General features: G+C 35.1%; 1 protein-coding gene across 1 annotated transcript in view; it reads left to right on the forward strand.

The window, feature by feature from the left end:
- FAF1 (Fas associated factor 1) overlaps positions 1–17,186 on the forward strand; it is a 471,948-nt gene that overhangs the window by 320,208 nt on the left and 134,554 nt on the right. Inside the window, exon 13 of the mRNA XM_032302621.1 lies at positions 15,181–15,335. Coding sequence (XP_032158512.1) covers positions 15,181–15,335 — 155 coding nt within the window. The remainder of the gene's footprint in view (positions 1–15,180; positions 15,336–17,186) is intronic.

Here is a 17,186-nt window from a genome sequence, read left to right on the forward strand (position 1 = left end):
TATAAAAGAGCAGCATTTGAAACTTATTTACATTTTTTATACTTACTTAGGTTTGTGGTTTTGATGAATTAATTTTTTATGATTTTTTTCATTTCCTTTCTGATTGGAAATGGTAAACATTGACTGGAACAGAAAATTAAATGTAAAATTTATTATTCAAAATATGCAAAAACAAATATAAAAAATTAAAGTTTCACACGATTTAATAAAATTTTGCAGCAGTTAAACTTTTGAAATTATTAAAACTTAAACTGCATGAAAGTGTTTATACCTTTTTATATTCAATATTTTTTGTTAAATTACATATCTTACACCTAAAAACATCTATGTATTTTCCAAAAAATAATGATATTCTCTTACTTAATCACCATACCATTATCACATGTAACAAAATTAGCAGTAATTCCCTAATATCATCTAATATCCAGTGCATATTCATACTTTACCAGCTATCTCCAAAATGTCTTTTTAACTGTTTTTTTGAAACCAAAGTCTACTCAAGGATCACAAATATTTGGTTGTTAGATTTTTTAAAATATTTTTATTTATTGTAGAGAGATGGTGTGAGAGAGCATTTTGGTGGGGAGGGCAGAAGGAGAGAGAGAAACTCAAGAAGAGTCCCCTTTGAGTGGGGAGCCTGTCATGGAGCTCGATCTCGTGACCCTGAGATCATGACCTGAGCCAAAATCAAGAGTCAGACACTTAACTGACTTAGCGACCCAGGCACCCTATGGTTGTTAGATTTCTTAAATCCCTTTTAAACAAGCATCCTTTCCTCCCTGCCTCTCTTTTTCCCCCACTAGCATTTGCTTTGTGAAGAATCATGCTTTGTTATATTTAGGTCAAAATTTTTTTGTAAGAATGCTTTTATTTATTTCTTTTTTAAGATTTTATTTATTTATTTGACAGAGAGAGATCACAAGTAGGTAGAGAGGCAGGCAGAGAGAGAGGAAGGGAAGCAGGCCCCCTGCTGAGCAGAGAGCCGGATGTGGGACTCAATCCCAGGACCCTGAGATCATGACCTGAGCCGAAGGCAGCGGCTTAACCCACTGAGCCACCCAGGTGCCCCTGCAAGAATGCTTTTAAATAATACTGAACACTTCATTAAAACAGGACTGTAATGGTTATAGAGTCTCACTGTATGGCCATGTTATTATATTTAAACAATCACTTATTAGACTTAAATATGGTTGAAAGTAGTTAAAGTAATCGGAAAATGTTAGGACCTTTGTGAACTATAACTCCCAAAATAGGCAAAGATGTATTTTAAATCCCACTTAAAAAGCTACCCTAAGAAATACTATGTACACTTTAAACATTGTAACTTTAAATGAAGACACTTGTTTAAGTATACAGTATATAATAGACAAAAGAACTTTTGCTAAGTGTCTTATATAATAAACTGGCATTTGATGTTCCCCAGAGAAGAATAAACTCTTGCTTATTAATTTCTGGATATTTCTAATGAAACAGTTGATTGTTTGCTTTTGACTAAGGTCTTGGTATTTTAACAAATGAAAGTCACTGGTTCGTGTAATTAAATGTTTTGCTTCATGTGAGATTCATACCAAAATCCTTTGACCTCTTTGGATTCCTAAATTGTCTTTCTCTTTTTCCCCTGTCCAAGACTTTTTTCCTTTCCTCATTTCTCTTTTCTAAGTTAAAGAACAACAGTTTATGCATCGCTTAAGACATTGCTGTAAACTTGAGTAAAACTGATCCACATGATGAATTTTTCAGATTTAACATTAAATCTATGCAGATACATTTATTATGATTATCAGCCAAGTTACATACATACATACATATATATATCTCCTTTTAATTAAAGAGTACTGTGTATGCATAGAAATAGTAATGCTACTACAGATTTATATGGTTCTGTATGGTTTATAGAGCATCTTTTCATATATATCTTATTCAAATCCAACAACAATCCAATGAGATAGGGATATATAGTATCAATATTCCCATTGTATAGATGAGGAAGCTCAGAAATGCAACAGAATTTAACCAAAGCACATCACTAGTAAGTACCAGAGGCCAAATAAGAGCTCAGGGTTCTAACACAGGTAAGTATGATTTACACTATATCACTATATTTCACTTTTCAATGGTAGCTACTATACTGCAGGATTCGCTTATCAAATATCATTTCTCCTTTTCAGATTTCACATTTGAGAATTAAATTTTTTTAATATTATTTTTTTAAACTTACGAATGAAACATTTTTAAGTTTTCCGATATTCACGTATTTTAAAAGCAAATGTGACTGATACTGTGGCATTCTGACTAAATTTCTCTCATCTTAAATATCACATGTTTAATTTAAACTGTGGGAGGCACATTAATTTTACCAGGGCAACCGATGAGCCTCAAGCACCAGCATTCTTCACTTGAAGTGAGAAATTGAGTTCCAAGAGTAAATAAAAACAAGATTGAAGGTTTAAATCCTCTGCTAGGCTTTTTGAACTTATATACTCATTAAATGTTTATTGGAGTGGTGGGATTACAAAGGATTTAGGGAGCTTCATCAACTGGTATATAGTTAATCACTAAGTAAAACACTACATTTGATAAAGTGTTTCTCACGATGCCACATTCAATCCATCTTAATGAAAACTGCTTCAAACTGATTTCATTTGAGAGCACTTGGTGATGAGAGTGCCCCTGGTTCTTTCTGCCTTTTTCATGAGGAATTTAAAACACTGTCCAAAGCAGAACTCCAACTTGAGTAAAACAGGTATTCTAAGGTCTTACATTTAAGTATATTATGACAGAGTTTTGACTTCTGGCAACAGGTCCATCAGTTTTATGACCTCCTCTCGTGCCCTTCACTGTTAGAGGTGTTCACTCAGTTGAGGGCCGTATTTATCACATATCTGCTAAGGACCTGGAATATAGAGCTTTCCTGCTCTTGAGATGCTCATTGTCTAATGGGGAAGATAATATCAACAGATTTATGTAGTATAGTATGCTATAGAAGCAAAGAGGAGAGGTGCTCTTCATCTACCTCAGAAAGTTTAGGGAGATTTCTTGAGGAGATACATCTGACCTGAATCTTATGAATTATGAGAATTATGAGAAATCACAGAATTCTAAACAGAAAAAAAGGTCAAAAGCAAAGGGAAGAAGATTAAAATGAGAGAACTACAACCAAAAAATTAAGACCAAGAGTAAAAAATGCAAGATAGAGAGTTGGATTGCAAGGCATGAGGTGGGGAAGATGAGCAGGGGCCAAGGCATTGGGAAGGGGCTCACATTCCCTGTCATTTAAGAGATATTTATTGAATAAAGCTTATATTTTATCTTTTGGTAAGTGAGAGCCAGTGGTTAGTCACTGTAATTTAAGTTGCAGAAGTGTTACCGGTGGCCATACCATGATTCCCTAGGAGTTTCTTAAAGAAGATTCTTTTTCTCCCTATAACCTCTCTACCTCTCATTCCTGCTACTTCTGAATTTTGTACAAAACAAAGTGCCCTATAGAATGATTAGACATTTGTAGTAACTAAAAATCAACAGCAGTAAAAATCTCGGTACCAGAGTTTATCTCCCATATGAAGGATGTTTCCTTTCCTAGTTCCATTCCTCCCCTTTGGAGACTGGCCTGTTTATCCTGATTTCAGATCCAGTGATATTTCTAATATTACACATAAATTAAGGAAACTAGTGCTCAATTCTTAATTTCCTGCTTAGTAACTCTGTAGCCCCAAACAAGTAATCAGCCTGTTTCTAATCTTCAGACAAAAAAAAGGAAGGTGGGGGGAGATAATGATGTGGTTGTTTTGAGGATTAAATAGGATGCTCTCCATATATGCACCCAGCACTATGGCTAATGTGCTATGAAGCAGTTTCAACTATTTGAGAATGTTTGTAAAAAACAAAACTGATTTATTCATGCAACTCATGAACTAATTCTGAGAATAATTCCAGAAAGGAATTTTGAGAACCCCTATGAGTATTTACAGCACTAAAATAAGTAGTTTAACTTTTAACAGGATTTGTGATCAAGTTTTAATTACATTTACTTTTAAAAATCAGCCCATTTTAAAGTAGTGCTGTTTCTACTATATCATGTTTAAAAGATACTAAATACCATCACTGATCAATATTAAAAAAAAAAAAAAAAAAGTTCTACACAAATCTGTAGCCATAGCTGTAGTTGGTGAGTTTCTAGCTCTCCATTAGTCAGGAAAAAAGAGGGAAATTTATTTGTCCTTTAAAGAATATGCCCGGTTTGTTCATCTTGTCTGTTTTCTTTTCCATTTAAATTCCTTAAAGGCAGACAAATGTTCTTACAGTAATTTTATATGACAGCTATGATAGCAGCCTATACATGTGTGAGATGAGAACTATGATGCTAATATAGTTTGTTAAGTATGTTTATTCTACAAATACAATATTTGTTTAAGAAAAAAAGAAGAAAAGAATACAGGTGCATTTAAAGTAGAAAACAAGTTACCACATAATATGAAGCCTAAAAATAATCATTATTAAATGTCATTTTTACTTTTAAACATAATTTTTAAAAAATCTCCAAATATGTATATCAGTAAAAAAGTTGACATGTTTTACATAAATGAAACCATACCAAATATGCTGTTCTATAATTAGATGTTTCCACTAAATAGTATATTGTTAGCTCTATATTTAGAATTTGCCCTAATTGTCCTACTATCCTACCTAATTAAAATTGTAAAAATCTTCAGTGTCCATATTTAAATTATTTTTTAGTTAAAAATTTAGTAAATTAGTTTTAAGGAATGCTGCTTTATAAAACGTTCTTTTCAATTTACTGCTTCTCACCATCTTTTTAAAAACAATTTAATCGTATTTGAAAAGCACTGTAGGTAAAATTTATTAAGATATCAGAAGCAAAGCTGATTTCCATTTATGGGCTTTATCTGTATTTGTATCATTATTCCCAAAGGGCCTTCCTGGCCCTAGAAAGTATTTGTTATTCATATTACTTATTTTAAAAGGATTAAAAGCTAAGTTTGATCTCTATAGTATTTCAGTTGTAAATTCAAGAAATCTGTTTCATATCTAATCTTAAACATTAAAATAAGAGATATGGTAGAAAGCATACTAATCAAAATTCTTATATTTGGGTTCTGGTTTTTCATTTACTAGCTATGTCCTATTAACCAGATTAACCTTCTCCTCTGATCATCAACTTCTGCATTTAAAAATTTGTATTGTAATACTTCACAAGACTCTTTAACAGAAAATTAACATAATTGAAACATCTTTGAAATGTGTGTGAAACATCTTTAAGATTGTTTACTTATAAGTAGATGGACATTGAATATATCAGGCAATTTTGGTTTGGAAACTAGACCCTGATTTTGACTGAGCTATGTAAGCCTTCATTTTACTTTCTCTAAAATGGAGCTAAAAATACCTTGACAATTAACTCACCTTAGAAAATGAGTCCTTACATTAATAGTAAACAAATTATTCAACTATACATGTTAGAGAACATGAATAGGCCTGTTTAGTTGGTATATATGGTACTTGTATAAGGGAACAGTAGAGGATAGGGCTAAAATAAAGAAGTAGACCGGGTTTACTTTCATTATGGAAATCTCTGAAGACCAGCTAAAGACTTGTTGTTAGTGGTTAGCTTTGGAAAGTTTTTGAAGAGGGTGACACTGTCAGAGCTGTACCATAGACAAAAGCAATGTGGTAGTAGTTTGTAAGATAGATTGGAGAGGAGAAATTGGTGGTAGTGAGACTGAGCAACTATATACATTTGTATATGTGTAGTTGTGGAATGTCAGATATTGGTTAGAAAATCATGGTACAGTAATAGCACAGTGTAGTTCACACTCTTTTTGGTTCCTAAATTTCACAGCCTGTTAGCTTTTGTGCACTTTTTTATACTTCTGTATCTTCCCACACCTTCCTCAAAATGCCTAACAAAACTGCTTCTGATATAGACCTAGGCTAATGTGTTCTGGCCTTTCTTTCCTTTGTGGGACATTTCAATAGAATCTGTTGATTTTGTATTTGCCTTGTCATTTACAGTCTTTTATAAGGAATGGATATTAAGAAAAATCAAAGTATTTCTGATGTTAAGTAGTGCATAGTATCTTTATTAAATATATTGGAAACTTAAATTTACCTAGCATGTACAATTATGAAGAACTCCATAAATCAGTTAGAAGACAGCAACCCATTATGGGTAAGCAAGATAAGCAGGTACTTCACAGAAAATATGAAAGATGTTCATATTTTCCATAATATAAAAAATACAGATTAAAACTACACCAATATATATTTTCACATATCATAATAACACATTTTTTTCTGCATATATACCTAAGCATATGGGAAATAAGATAAATACAAGAATATTTATTATAACATTGATTATAATAACAAAAGATTGGAAGTACTTTAAATGTTATTCACAGTATGGAATACTATGTGACCATTAAAAAGAATGAAGCCACTTCATATATATTGATGTAGAATGATGTTCAGGACACTTTGCAAAGTAAAAAAAGTGAGATACAAAACAGTGTATATAGTATATCTCCTTTTGTGTTGTAAAAATTCTGTGTGTATATAGATTATAAAAAATACAGGGGTGCCTGGTTGGCTTAGTGGGTTAAAGCCTCTGCCTTCAGCTCAGGTCATGATTCCGGGGTCCTGGGATCAAGCCCCACATCAGGCTCCCTGCTCATCAGTGAGCCTGCTTCCCCCTCTCTCTCTGCCTGCTTCTCTGCGTACTTGTGATCTCTCTCTGTCAAATAAATAAATAAAATCTTAAAAAAAAAAAATACATTGACCAACCACCTGCTATGACTTCAGCCATCCTGGGTCTCAAATATATGGAATATGACACACATGGCATTTCAGATAGATGTACACTTCACTGTTGCACTATTACAAATCCCAGTAGGCTCTCCTGTATTCGTTAAATGGACTGGACCACATGCTAACAGTGAAAGGCTCTCCCTGGTCTTTGCATGAAGGCTAGACTAGCAACCTCCATATCTTCTTTTGCCTTCATGCCTACTTGGCCTTTCAAAAACAGTGTCCCCCTCCTCTCTTCTCACTAACCAGATGTATAAGATGGACCTTTCTGAATAGCCTGTTAGGTCATTTGCATTAGGCCTAGTGTTAATTACAGTCTCTTAAAGTGTAATTTAGGGCCCATTGAAAGCTGTGAGAGTCTTTCTGATGGACCATGAACTAATCCATAAATGCATATCTTTTCTTTAGATCTTCTGGGTTAATAGTACAGTTCCATAGATGGTCATTTTTATGTATGACTAAGGATTTCTTATAGTTAGTCTATTGTAAGAATTACAATTGGGTTTGGTTGCTTGTAACAGAAAAAAAAATTAATAGTGGCTCAAACAAAATAGAAGTTAATTTCTCTATTCCCCTCAAGAAGTCCAGAGGTATCCTGTCCAGGCCTAGGAAGGTATGTCACAGACTCAGAAGCTCAGGCTCCTCCTAGCATGTTGCTCCACTGTGTGGTATACAGTCAGGTTTTGGATGACTACAGGAGATTGAACCAGCACTTCTGCTTGCATTAACCAGAACGTGGTTATTGGTTACATAGTCATATTTGTTTAAATGGAGGCTGAGAAATGTATTCTTTATTTCAGTCAGCCATTAATAAAATACACAGCCATAAAAAAATACATAAGAGATTTCCTCACTGAGGAAGATGTGGAAAATATTTAGGGACTGCGGTCTCCATCATTCCTATTAAATGAGTACTTAAGAGTTACTACAATTCTGTATGCTTAAACTTAGCTTATTTTTATAATTCACAGTGTTCTACTTTGGAATCTGCCACACTTGACAGTACTTGACAGTAGTAAACAGTTATTGAACATGTACACCCACATAACATTAGAATTCCTGTGATTTTTCAGCAAGAATGCATTATTATCTATATATTTTAAATTAAAAATTACTGTTACTATGTCTCCAGTTCTTTATTGCTATGATTCCCCCACCCCTGGAGTATGGACATGATGAGATAGGTGGGGTCCTTTTTCTCTTCTTCAATGGCCTGAAGGTGGGAGAAGGAAGTGTTAATGTACCTCCCATTCATGCACATTCGTGTTGTTCTGCCTGTTTAGTAGACCACTGGCTAACCAAGGATAGTGTTATTCCTCTCAGAAGAGAAGATAAAAAAAATCCTCCCTGCACTTTTATGAGGCTGCTGTTCCAGTCCTTGGCATTGTTTCTAGTTGTTCATCTAGAAAACCAATGGGATGAGATCTTTGATCCAGCCCGAAAGTGCCTACTTTCTTGCCCCCATAATCCTACTCCTAGCCTCCCTAAAGAGCTTGCCTGCCCCTCTCCAGTTTGCTGTAATAGCCTATCACTTGAACTTCTATTTCCTTATTTGTAAAAACTTTAGTCATATGTTGGTTTTCCTCAAAAATATTTTATGACCTGAGTATTACAGTCTGAACAATGAAAATTGATAAAGCTCTGTATCCAGTGAACATCTGCCAGCTTATTTTATGAAAAGAGTTTGGTTTTACTTTAGGCTTTTTTTCTTTGTGTAACCTGTAACTTTCATATAAGAATTCAACCTACTTGAGGCTCAAATACATTTGTATCATTAGGATTTCAGAGTTCTATCCCAAAATCTCTTTCAGGAAGTGAGAGGGAAAAAACCCCACCATCTTGGCATCACCTCACCTTCAATATCTGACTGTTTTCCTTTTGGAACCTCTCCGGTTGGTTGCTGCCTGTTGGTCCCTGAACTCAGCTTTGGGAGCCGAAAATGCAGTGTCAATGATTCTTTCCACAAATCAATCTACATTGATTCTTCATTCTTTAAAAGTTACTAGCTTTGAGTTCTTTGAACATATTAGGCTACTGACATTACTGGGCCTTACCAAACTTTTGTCTGCTTTTTCTTTTTTTCATTCTTCTTTTCCTATCACCTAAATTTAAAATTTAGCTCAAATCAGAGATAAGTCCGTTACTATATCCTGCTTTCAAAATTTAGCTCGAGTATTCCCTTCATAAAGCAGCAGCATTTCAGTTGGCTAAGCATCTCCCTTCAGCTCAGGTCATGATCCCAGGGTCCTGGGGTTAAGCCCTGCATTGGGCTCCTTGCTCAGTAGGGAGTCTGTTCTCCCTCTCCCTCTGCCACTCCCTCACTCTTCATGCTCTCTCTCTCTCTCTCATTCTCTCAAATAAACAAATAAAATCTTTTTCTTTTTTTTTTCTTAAGCAGCCAAGCAGTGTTCATGCTTAGACCCTAGGACCATCTCTATTATAGCAGTCATGTTACCACTCCATCTAGACAGTGTGGTACTTCTGACCTCCAAAGTTATATGGCACCAAAAGCATAAAAAAGTGAAGTAGCTTTCCTAAGGTCACATAGCTAGGAGGTGGCAAAGCAGGAATTTGAACCAGGCGATGTGGCTTCATGGTGCCCTGCCTCTAATCTCACCTTGTAGTTATGTTGAGTCATGGTTGGATGCTGGGCTGGGCCTATGAACATTCATATATAGGAATAGGATTAAAGAAGTGGGCAGTGTACTGGAATGATCTGCTTGGAGCCTGGATTTAAAACAATAAATAAGAGACCTGTAAGGGACATTTTGAGGTGGGTGGAAAAATTTGAATATGGACTTTACATTAGATGATACTGTAACAATATTAAATGTCTAAGGTATGATAAAAATATTATGGCTATATGAGGGAATGTCCTTGTTAGGTGACAGACACTGAAGTATTTAAGCTGGAAGTGTCAAGATTTGTGCAGCATTAAATGTTTCAGGGACGGAGGCATACAATGAATTTAGAACAAACATGGCAAATGTTAATAACTGATAAATCTAGGGGCGCCTGGGTGGCTCAGTGGGTTAAAGCCTTTGCCTTTGGCTCGGGTCATGGTTCCAGGGTCCTGGGATCGAGCCCCGCTTCGGGCTTTCTACTCAGTGGGGCGCCTGCTTCCCCCTCTCTCTCTGCCTGCCTCTCTGCCTAATTGTGATCTCTTTCTGTCAAATAAATGAATAAAATCTTTAAAAAAAAAACCTGATAAATCTAGGTTGAGAGATAAGTGAGTGTTTATTGTTGAATCAGTGTATCTGGTCTTTGTATTAATAAACCATTCCTAAACTTAAAACCAAAATAATAATAATAATAATAATAATAATAATAATAATAATGGTATGATTCTGATGATTATGGTGATGATAATCATCATAATAAAGAAAACAGAAATAAAGTCAGGTCCCAATTTACATAAGGGAAATCATTTTATTTTTAATGTATTTAATTCTTACACTGAAAAATTTATGAACTACCATTTATAGAAATTATTTATCCTATCAATCTTAAAATTTTTGGAAACATGGACTATGGATGTTCTGGTACTCAAAAAGAAACTAGAAACCTTCCTTTCAGTCCATCAGCAAATATTTTCTGAGTGTCTGCTCTGTGCCTGGCTTATTTTGAGACATAGCCAGTTCATTTCTTCCAGCTCTAATGTTCTATGGTTCTGTAGTGCTAAGTGTCTAAATACAATAGCTACTGCAGCTCAAGGCCAAATCACATTGGTTGCTGTCAGCTTGGCATTTCCTAAGCATCAGCTTAGTACCTTAGCTCTTGGATTTGAATGTGAAGATTAGTGAGGCCCTGAAGGCAGAGACACAATTTAGCATCCCAAACGTTATTGCTAGTAAGAGAATTGAAGGAGCTTCATAATCTTTAATAAATTTTCAGGGCTATCATTTCTCTTAAAATTGCTTTCAAATCCTTTATTTTGCATGGATAGTTCTGGATTCTTCATCCTAACAACCACATTTCATTCAGCACTTGCTTTGGGCCAGGTGTTGTAAAAGAAGTACTTTACCTGCTTTATCTGCAGTTCTTGGAACAAACACCCATCTTGTCCCATGGTCACACAGCTTGTAAGTGCAAAACTGGATTTAGCACAGAGTTTTTTTCTTTTCTTTTTTAAGATTTTATTTATTTATTTGACAGAGATCACAAGTAGGCAGAGAGAGAGAGGGAAGCAGCCTCCCTGGTGAGCAGAGAGCCCGATGTGGGGCTTGATCCCAGGACCCCAGGATCATGACCTGAGCTGAAGGCAGAGGCTTTAACCCACTGAGCCACCCAGGTGCCCCAGCACAGAGCTTTTTTAACCTTTATACTATGTTACCAAAACCTAGATCACAGAGGGAGTCTGAGAAGAGTGTAGCTTGCCTTTGTTTACCAGACTTATACCCTCTCTGTCAAATTAGAAAAACAAATAGACATGTTTTCCTTAAGTGTACCATTCTTACCACTTATTGGTTAGTACTGCAGTTAAATTTTTGCTTCCCCATATACCAGCAAACCCCCCCCCAACTCTTTGAGAACAAGGAAACTTTGTTTTATTCATCTTTATGTTCTCAATGCCTAACTCATCGGCACTCCATAAATGTTATTGAACTAAGTTATTAGTGGGCCAAAGGGAAAAATGGTTACAGAAATGGAAAATAAATCATTTTCTCATTTTTTCCCTATGTGCTAGGAAAATTCACAAAGGCAGTTTTCTGATATGCTGAACCCAGTTCTCACTGTTCGGGCCTGTGTTTAATTGAGCTCAATAAAATAATCAGAAATCTGAGTCTAGGGCTCATTTAGCTGTGCCTATAATCTAATCAGATTTATGTAGCCCAAATTTATTAGCATTTGCTTATTATTAGGAGTTTTCTCTTTTGCTTGTTATTACTGTCAAAATAGCAGAAGAAAAATTTTTGTTGAAGGCTTATGTTAGAGAGAAAAGATCATTTTAAGATTATTCAGTTTTCCTTTTCAAAGCTACTATGGGAGTCCCCCAGCCTGAAGATTCTCTTCTGATTACGCTCTTTATCATCTCCTTTCTCACAGTTTAGAGCTTAAAGTGAGAACTTTTTTTTAAGTGTGTTTTCCTGGCATCTCATGTTTAACAGTGTCAGGGGTTTATGTCCCTGGAACGAAAACTGTTTCTCCAGAGCCTTTTTTCTCTCAGCTTCCAGTGAAAAGAGGGGCGAGGCGAGCCAGTCGCTTACCACAAAGCAATGCCACCACAAAGGAAAGATTAAGGGTTTAGAGAGAGGTCAATGTGGGTTTTTCTCTAACTAAACACTTTCCTAAAGTTTCCTTGTGGAAAAATAATGAAGTCATCTCAGAGTTTTTAAAGAATTTTTATTTCTTTTTCACCGTCTGCATTCGCTTGTCTTCTCAGCATGGATGTTTAATCTTCCTAGGCTTTGTGAATTGGCCCAAATGAATAAGTAGTGAGCTGTCTCTCTAGGAGCTAGAGGCTTATTCTAAGGGCCTAATCACTGAGTAAACACATCTTTGCCCTCCCTCTCACAACTGCGATATAATAGTCGAGATTCTAGCACAGTAACCTGGATATTGCAGGGACCAATGCTTTGAAATGCAGAATGGTTGATCCTCCAAAACAGACAGTGCCTGATCTTCGCCTGCCTCTTTCTTCTTTTTTAAATTAAATATTGCCAAAGAGATGCTGTTTTATTGCTTGATATTGTGCATTAGTGCCCTGGATTTCCAAGTTTAGTTTCAGTCAACACTGTCGGCTGCACTTATAGGGAACTCTGCATGTTGGGTTTCTTAGTAGCCTCTTTCGGCACATGTGTGTTTGGTTTGGAAGAGCATTTAAATTAAATCAGTGAGATAGCAATGTAAATCGCTAATCTCTTTCCCAAAGTCTAAATGTTCCCTTGCAGAGTTCTTAAGAGAAATGGGCGTTTTAAAGATTTAGCCATTGCCATTGTTTGGTTAGAAATATGCTGATTTAAAAGTGGACAGCTCTCTTGTTCCCAGTGTCTCATTAAATGTAGTTGCTGAGATACGATCAAGCAGAATTAGAGGTTGACATCCCTCTGTCTATTCAGCTAGAGAGCTCCTAAGAAGAGGAGCTCTGAATTTGTTAGTGCTGCCAGGTTCACGTTCCTTTCCCTAAAGCAGCAGATTTCTAGATTCTTTTACTGAAAGTGGTTTAGCATGCTGTTGCCATTTGGTATATTTTTGCCAGGGGGTTGGTAATCAGCATTCACGTTTCTTTCATCAAACATGCCGAGACCTTTGCTAACTTTAGGGATGCAAAGAAGACTGAAAGAGACCTAGTCCTCACCTTTGAAAGACTTTGTCTAGAGGGGAAACTGATAAACAGTGATGATACTAATTGGGAAGAGATAGAAGCACAGAAAAGGAAGCTCTTAATTCTGCCAGAGGGAATCAGGGAAGGTTTCATAGCAGCATTTGCTTTGAGACTTAAAGGGTGAATAGGAATGTACCAGATAATTGTCTCTAAAACTATGTGTCTGATTACACACTTCATAGAAGCCAGCTACTGTTACCTGTAGACATCAACATGGGTGAAGAAACCCTGAGTCTTTCTTGCTCACCATTTTATCACCGTTGCTTCCTCCCTGGCCTGACATAGTGTTTCAACAAATGCTTGTTGAATGAGTGATTAAATGAATTGACACATGAACACAGCTACTGTTGGAGTAACTGAGCTACTTAAACTCAGGAATCCTCTCCTTATTCTCATTACTTGTTGTCTCTGAGGCCCCAGAAGCATACTAATGTATGAGCAGTGGCCATACATTAGCCATACATATGAGCGCTTGTTCTATAAGCGCTCCAAGACTTGACTACAGTATGGTTGATTTTCCTACTACTGCTGTAGTATCAAAGAACGAATACTAGGCGTGGCATCAGGAATCCAGGTTCCAATCCCAGAAGTACTACTTACTTACTTGTTATGGTAGAATTTAGGACAAGTCTGCTTTCTAAACCTCAGTTTCTTTGTATGCTAATAAAGTTAAGAATGCTATTTTACAGACTTTTTCTGGGGATTAAAGTATAATGGGTGTATAACTAACAGTGCCTCCTATTCGTAGTAGATGCTTTGGGGATCTTAATCTACTAATGTACCTCTCTGGCTACCCTCATCTAGTACAGAATTTACCTTTGAAGAAAATATTTTAATCATTAGTTTTTGATTATTATTGTAATTTGGATTATTTATCAGGATAATTCCAAGCATCAGACTTCAATATCCTTTCATCACATGAGCCTTGTACTTTTCTATAAATGTCCTACTTTTTTTGGAATCCCAGACAGTGAGTTTCTCTTTATTATCATCATATCCTTATTTAATATGAAGGGAAAGACCCTAAGCTTCCTTAAAAGTTTACCTTGCCAGTATTTCACAGATTGGTTTATAAATTATCTTTATCATAAAATTCTATCTCTCTGTTTCCTGTCAACTTACTGTTCTTAAACTCCTCTCTTCTACAAGGTGGCACCAAGAAGTTCGTCAATAACAATGTAGGCTCTTTAAACATCATTGTCATTGTTGTTGTTAAAGCTGACATGTTGCAAATTGTGTTGCTCAATTTCAGTTTTTAGTCCCGATTATTTTATTGACTTCCAACTATGATGGAGGACACTTTTAAGAGAGCAAATGCCATTTCTTAGAAGGAAGTTTTATCAAGCAAAGGGGAAGGAATAATTCTCCATGTGAGAAATCACAAGGACACTTTGTGAAATATAGACTAGAAAGAATTCATGTGAAGTGAACTCTTTTCTACTATCCTTCCATTTGCAGTGAGGTGTTACATACTCTTACATAAGGACTTTAACATGAGAACACATTAAGGGCTTTGAAATTACCTGTGGAAGTAAAACACGACTTCATTTCAGACCTTTTCCTTCCAAGTAGAAAAGACTTTCCAGTGTTCAGATTAAAAACAAAAAATACTAAGAGATTTTGGCAATCATTCTTAATCAGTATTTTTTCTGTGTATAAGAATAGTTCAAAATTAACTTCCCCTTTGTAAAGTGTGTTTTAATATGAAGAATTGTAAATCCATTTTACTTAAAGAAAATGCAATTCTTTTGCATAGTCTGCTTGAGATAGGCTTGCATATGTGAACAGGAATCTGTGATAGTGGTCTATAAAACAGAATATAATCATCGTAGTCTCTTTAGGGTATAAGGAAGCAAAATTTATTCTTATCAGTAAATGCTATAGGAATTCCAAGTATCAGGTGCTCTTTTAAAGGGAGTAGCATTTAATTTTGTCTTTCCTGTTTACATCAACCAATTATACTTTTCCAAAATTCAAGAAATCTTACATTAATGGATATTTTAATTCATCAGTCTTTTTTCCTTTTTCAGAGAAAGCTTCTTGCTATCTACCTCCACCATGATGAAAGTGTATTAACCAACGTGTTCTGCTCACAAATGCTTTGTGCTGAATCTATTGTCTCTTATCTGAGTCAAAATTTTATAACCTGGGCTTGGGATCTGACAAAGGACGCCAACAGAGCAAGGTAATACTGTTGTTCACAAGTTTTAAGTTGGGCTTCTCTTTTTTATAAAAAAGTATTAGTTGTATTTGCTTTCTTATCATCATAAACATTTCATCCTCAGCATTAAATTCTCAACCATTACATTTAATTATATAAAAGCTATTTCTTGTAACTAACATGCAGTTATTTGCAATGGAAAATATACCTCAATTTGTGAAAGATTTCTAATCCAAGAATAACCCAAAAAAGAAAAACAAAATATACTGTTTTCATCTTTTTGGTACGGTACATTTCTATGTACTGTATATTCTAATGTTCTCATCTGTTGTTGAATATTTAGAGAAAATCTGTTTTTAATAATGTTCAGAAAAGGCAAGGCAAGTCTAGCATATAATCTTAGTAGTAAGTTTATTTTTTAATAATTCCAGTGAAGAAGGCAGGACATTCTGGACGAGTCCATGGAGTTGGTAATAGCTTAACTCTAGCATATACTAATTGATGTAATCGCTTTATTGCACACATTCTTTTGGACACATCCATATTCTCAGTAGGAAAAAAAAGTCCTTTTCCTTGCTGTCAGGATAAATTTACTTAATTTGTTAATCATAGTATCTATAAATAATGAATAATTCTTCATATTTTGCCTGTTTGAGTTTCCCATCTGAAGTACATTTCATCGTGTTTAATTACACATGTGGCCATAACACCCAGTGATGTTACTTTGGGTGTGTTAACACAATAATAATCACAGGCTGCTGGTTTATGAACAGGGAGATTAAATTAAATCATTTCAAGGCAAGTCTATTGTAGTTACCTAATTTAAGTGATCATAGAACAATTAGAAATCATCTGATTTGTTTTTTTATTATTTTATAGCTCACTGAATTTTTGCTCATCATTTAGACTTTGTTTTATGTAATCTAAACCTGAAAAGAAAGATGATTCTTCCCTTAAATGTGAAGCAAAAGAATGTTGAAGCAATTTCTTCATCTAATACTTCATTTCTTTAAGCAAATGGTTAGGAAATTTCACAGGATGACTTCGTTCTGCATTGGAAATGTTCCCTGTTATACATAAATAAAGAACCTTTAGCACCTGTATTTGTTTAAATTAAATCAGGTTATTATTCACACTCAGTTAAAGGTGATGAAAAGCAGTGCCAAAAACAGATAAAAATGCAGCATCGAAGGTCTTTCATGAGGCAAAATACATAGACTGGAGACTTGACTAAATCTTTCACCATTCACTGGCAGTAAGGAATCTCCTCCTTTCCTTTTATCCACAACTTGATGGAGAAGGAAACACTATTTCTAAACCATCTGTAGTGGCTAAGTTCAGCAGGCTACCTGCTGTTATTTTGTTCTATCCTCCATTTAATTCCTTAGTTCCTTTTATTTTACAATGACAAAAAATTGCAGTGTAGTTTCTTTTGAAAAACAGTGTTTGAGGGTTTTTTTTTTTATGACTGGCAATCAACAGCCATGTAATTGCTTTGTTATGTTTTACTAAAGAAGTCTGTTAAGTAGCACAACTTTGATACACTAGTAATAAGAGTTTGCAGGTTACAGAGACACCTGTGGTGACCAAAGCGACAGAAGCTGCTTATTAGAAAGAGCCAGTACAGCTGTGTCCTATTAACTCCTTATGACACTTTTTTTAAAACACAAAATAAAGACCTTGTTTAAGGCTTTAAAGCTATTTCTCAATGAATTGCAGGACCGGCTATAAGGTATGATAGGCTATTTCTATCTACGTTTTAAAAAATATGGTATCTCATTATTATTATCATTACATTCATGAAAATGAGAGAAAGTGGTATTAAAGACTAAAAATAGAAACATGTAGGAATTTGCTTTAACAAATACTTATAGG

Source organism: Mustela erminea, chromosome 10 (genome assembly GCF_009829155.1).
Source record: "Mustela erminea isolate mMusErm1 chromosome 10, mMusErm1.Pri, whole genome shotgun sequence".
NCBI classification, from domain to species: domain Eukaryota; kingdom Metazoa; phylum Chordata; class Mammalia; order Carnivora; family Mustelidae; genus Mustela; species Mustela erminea.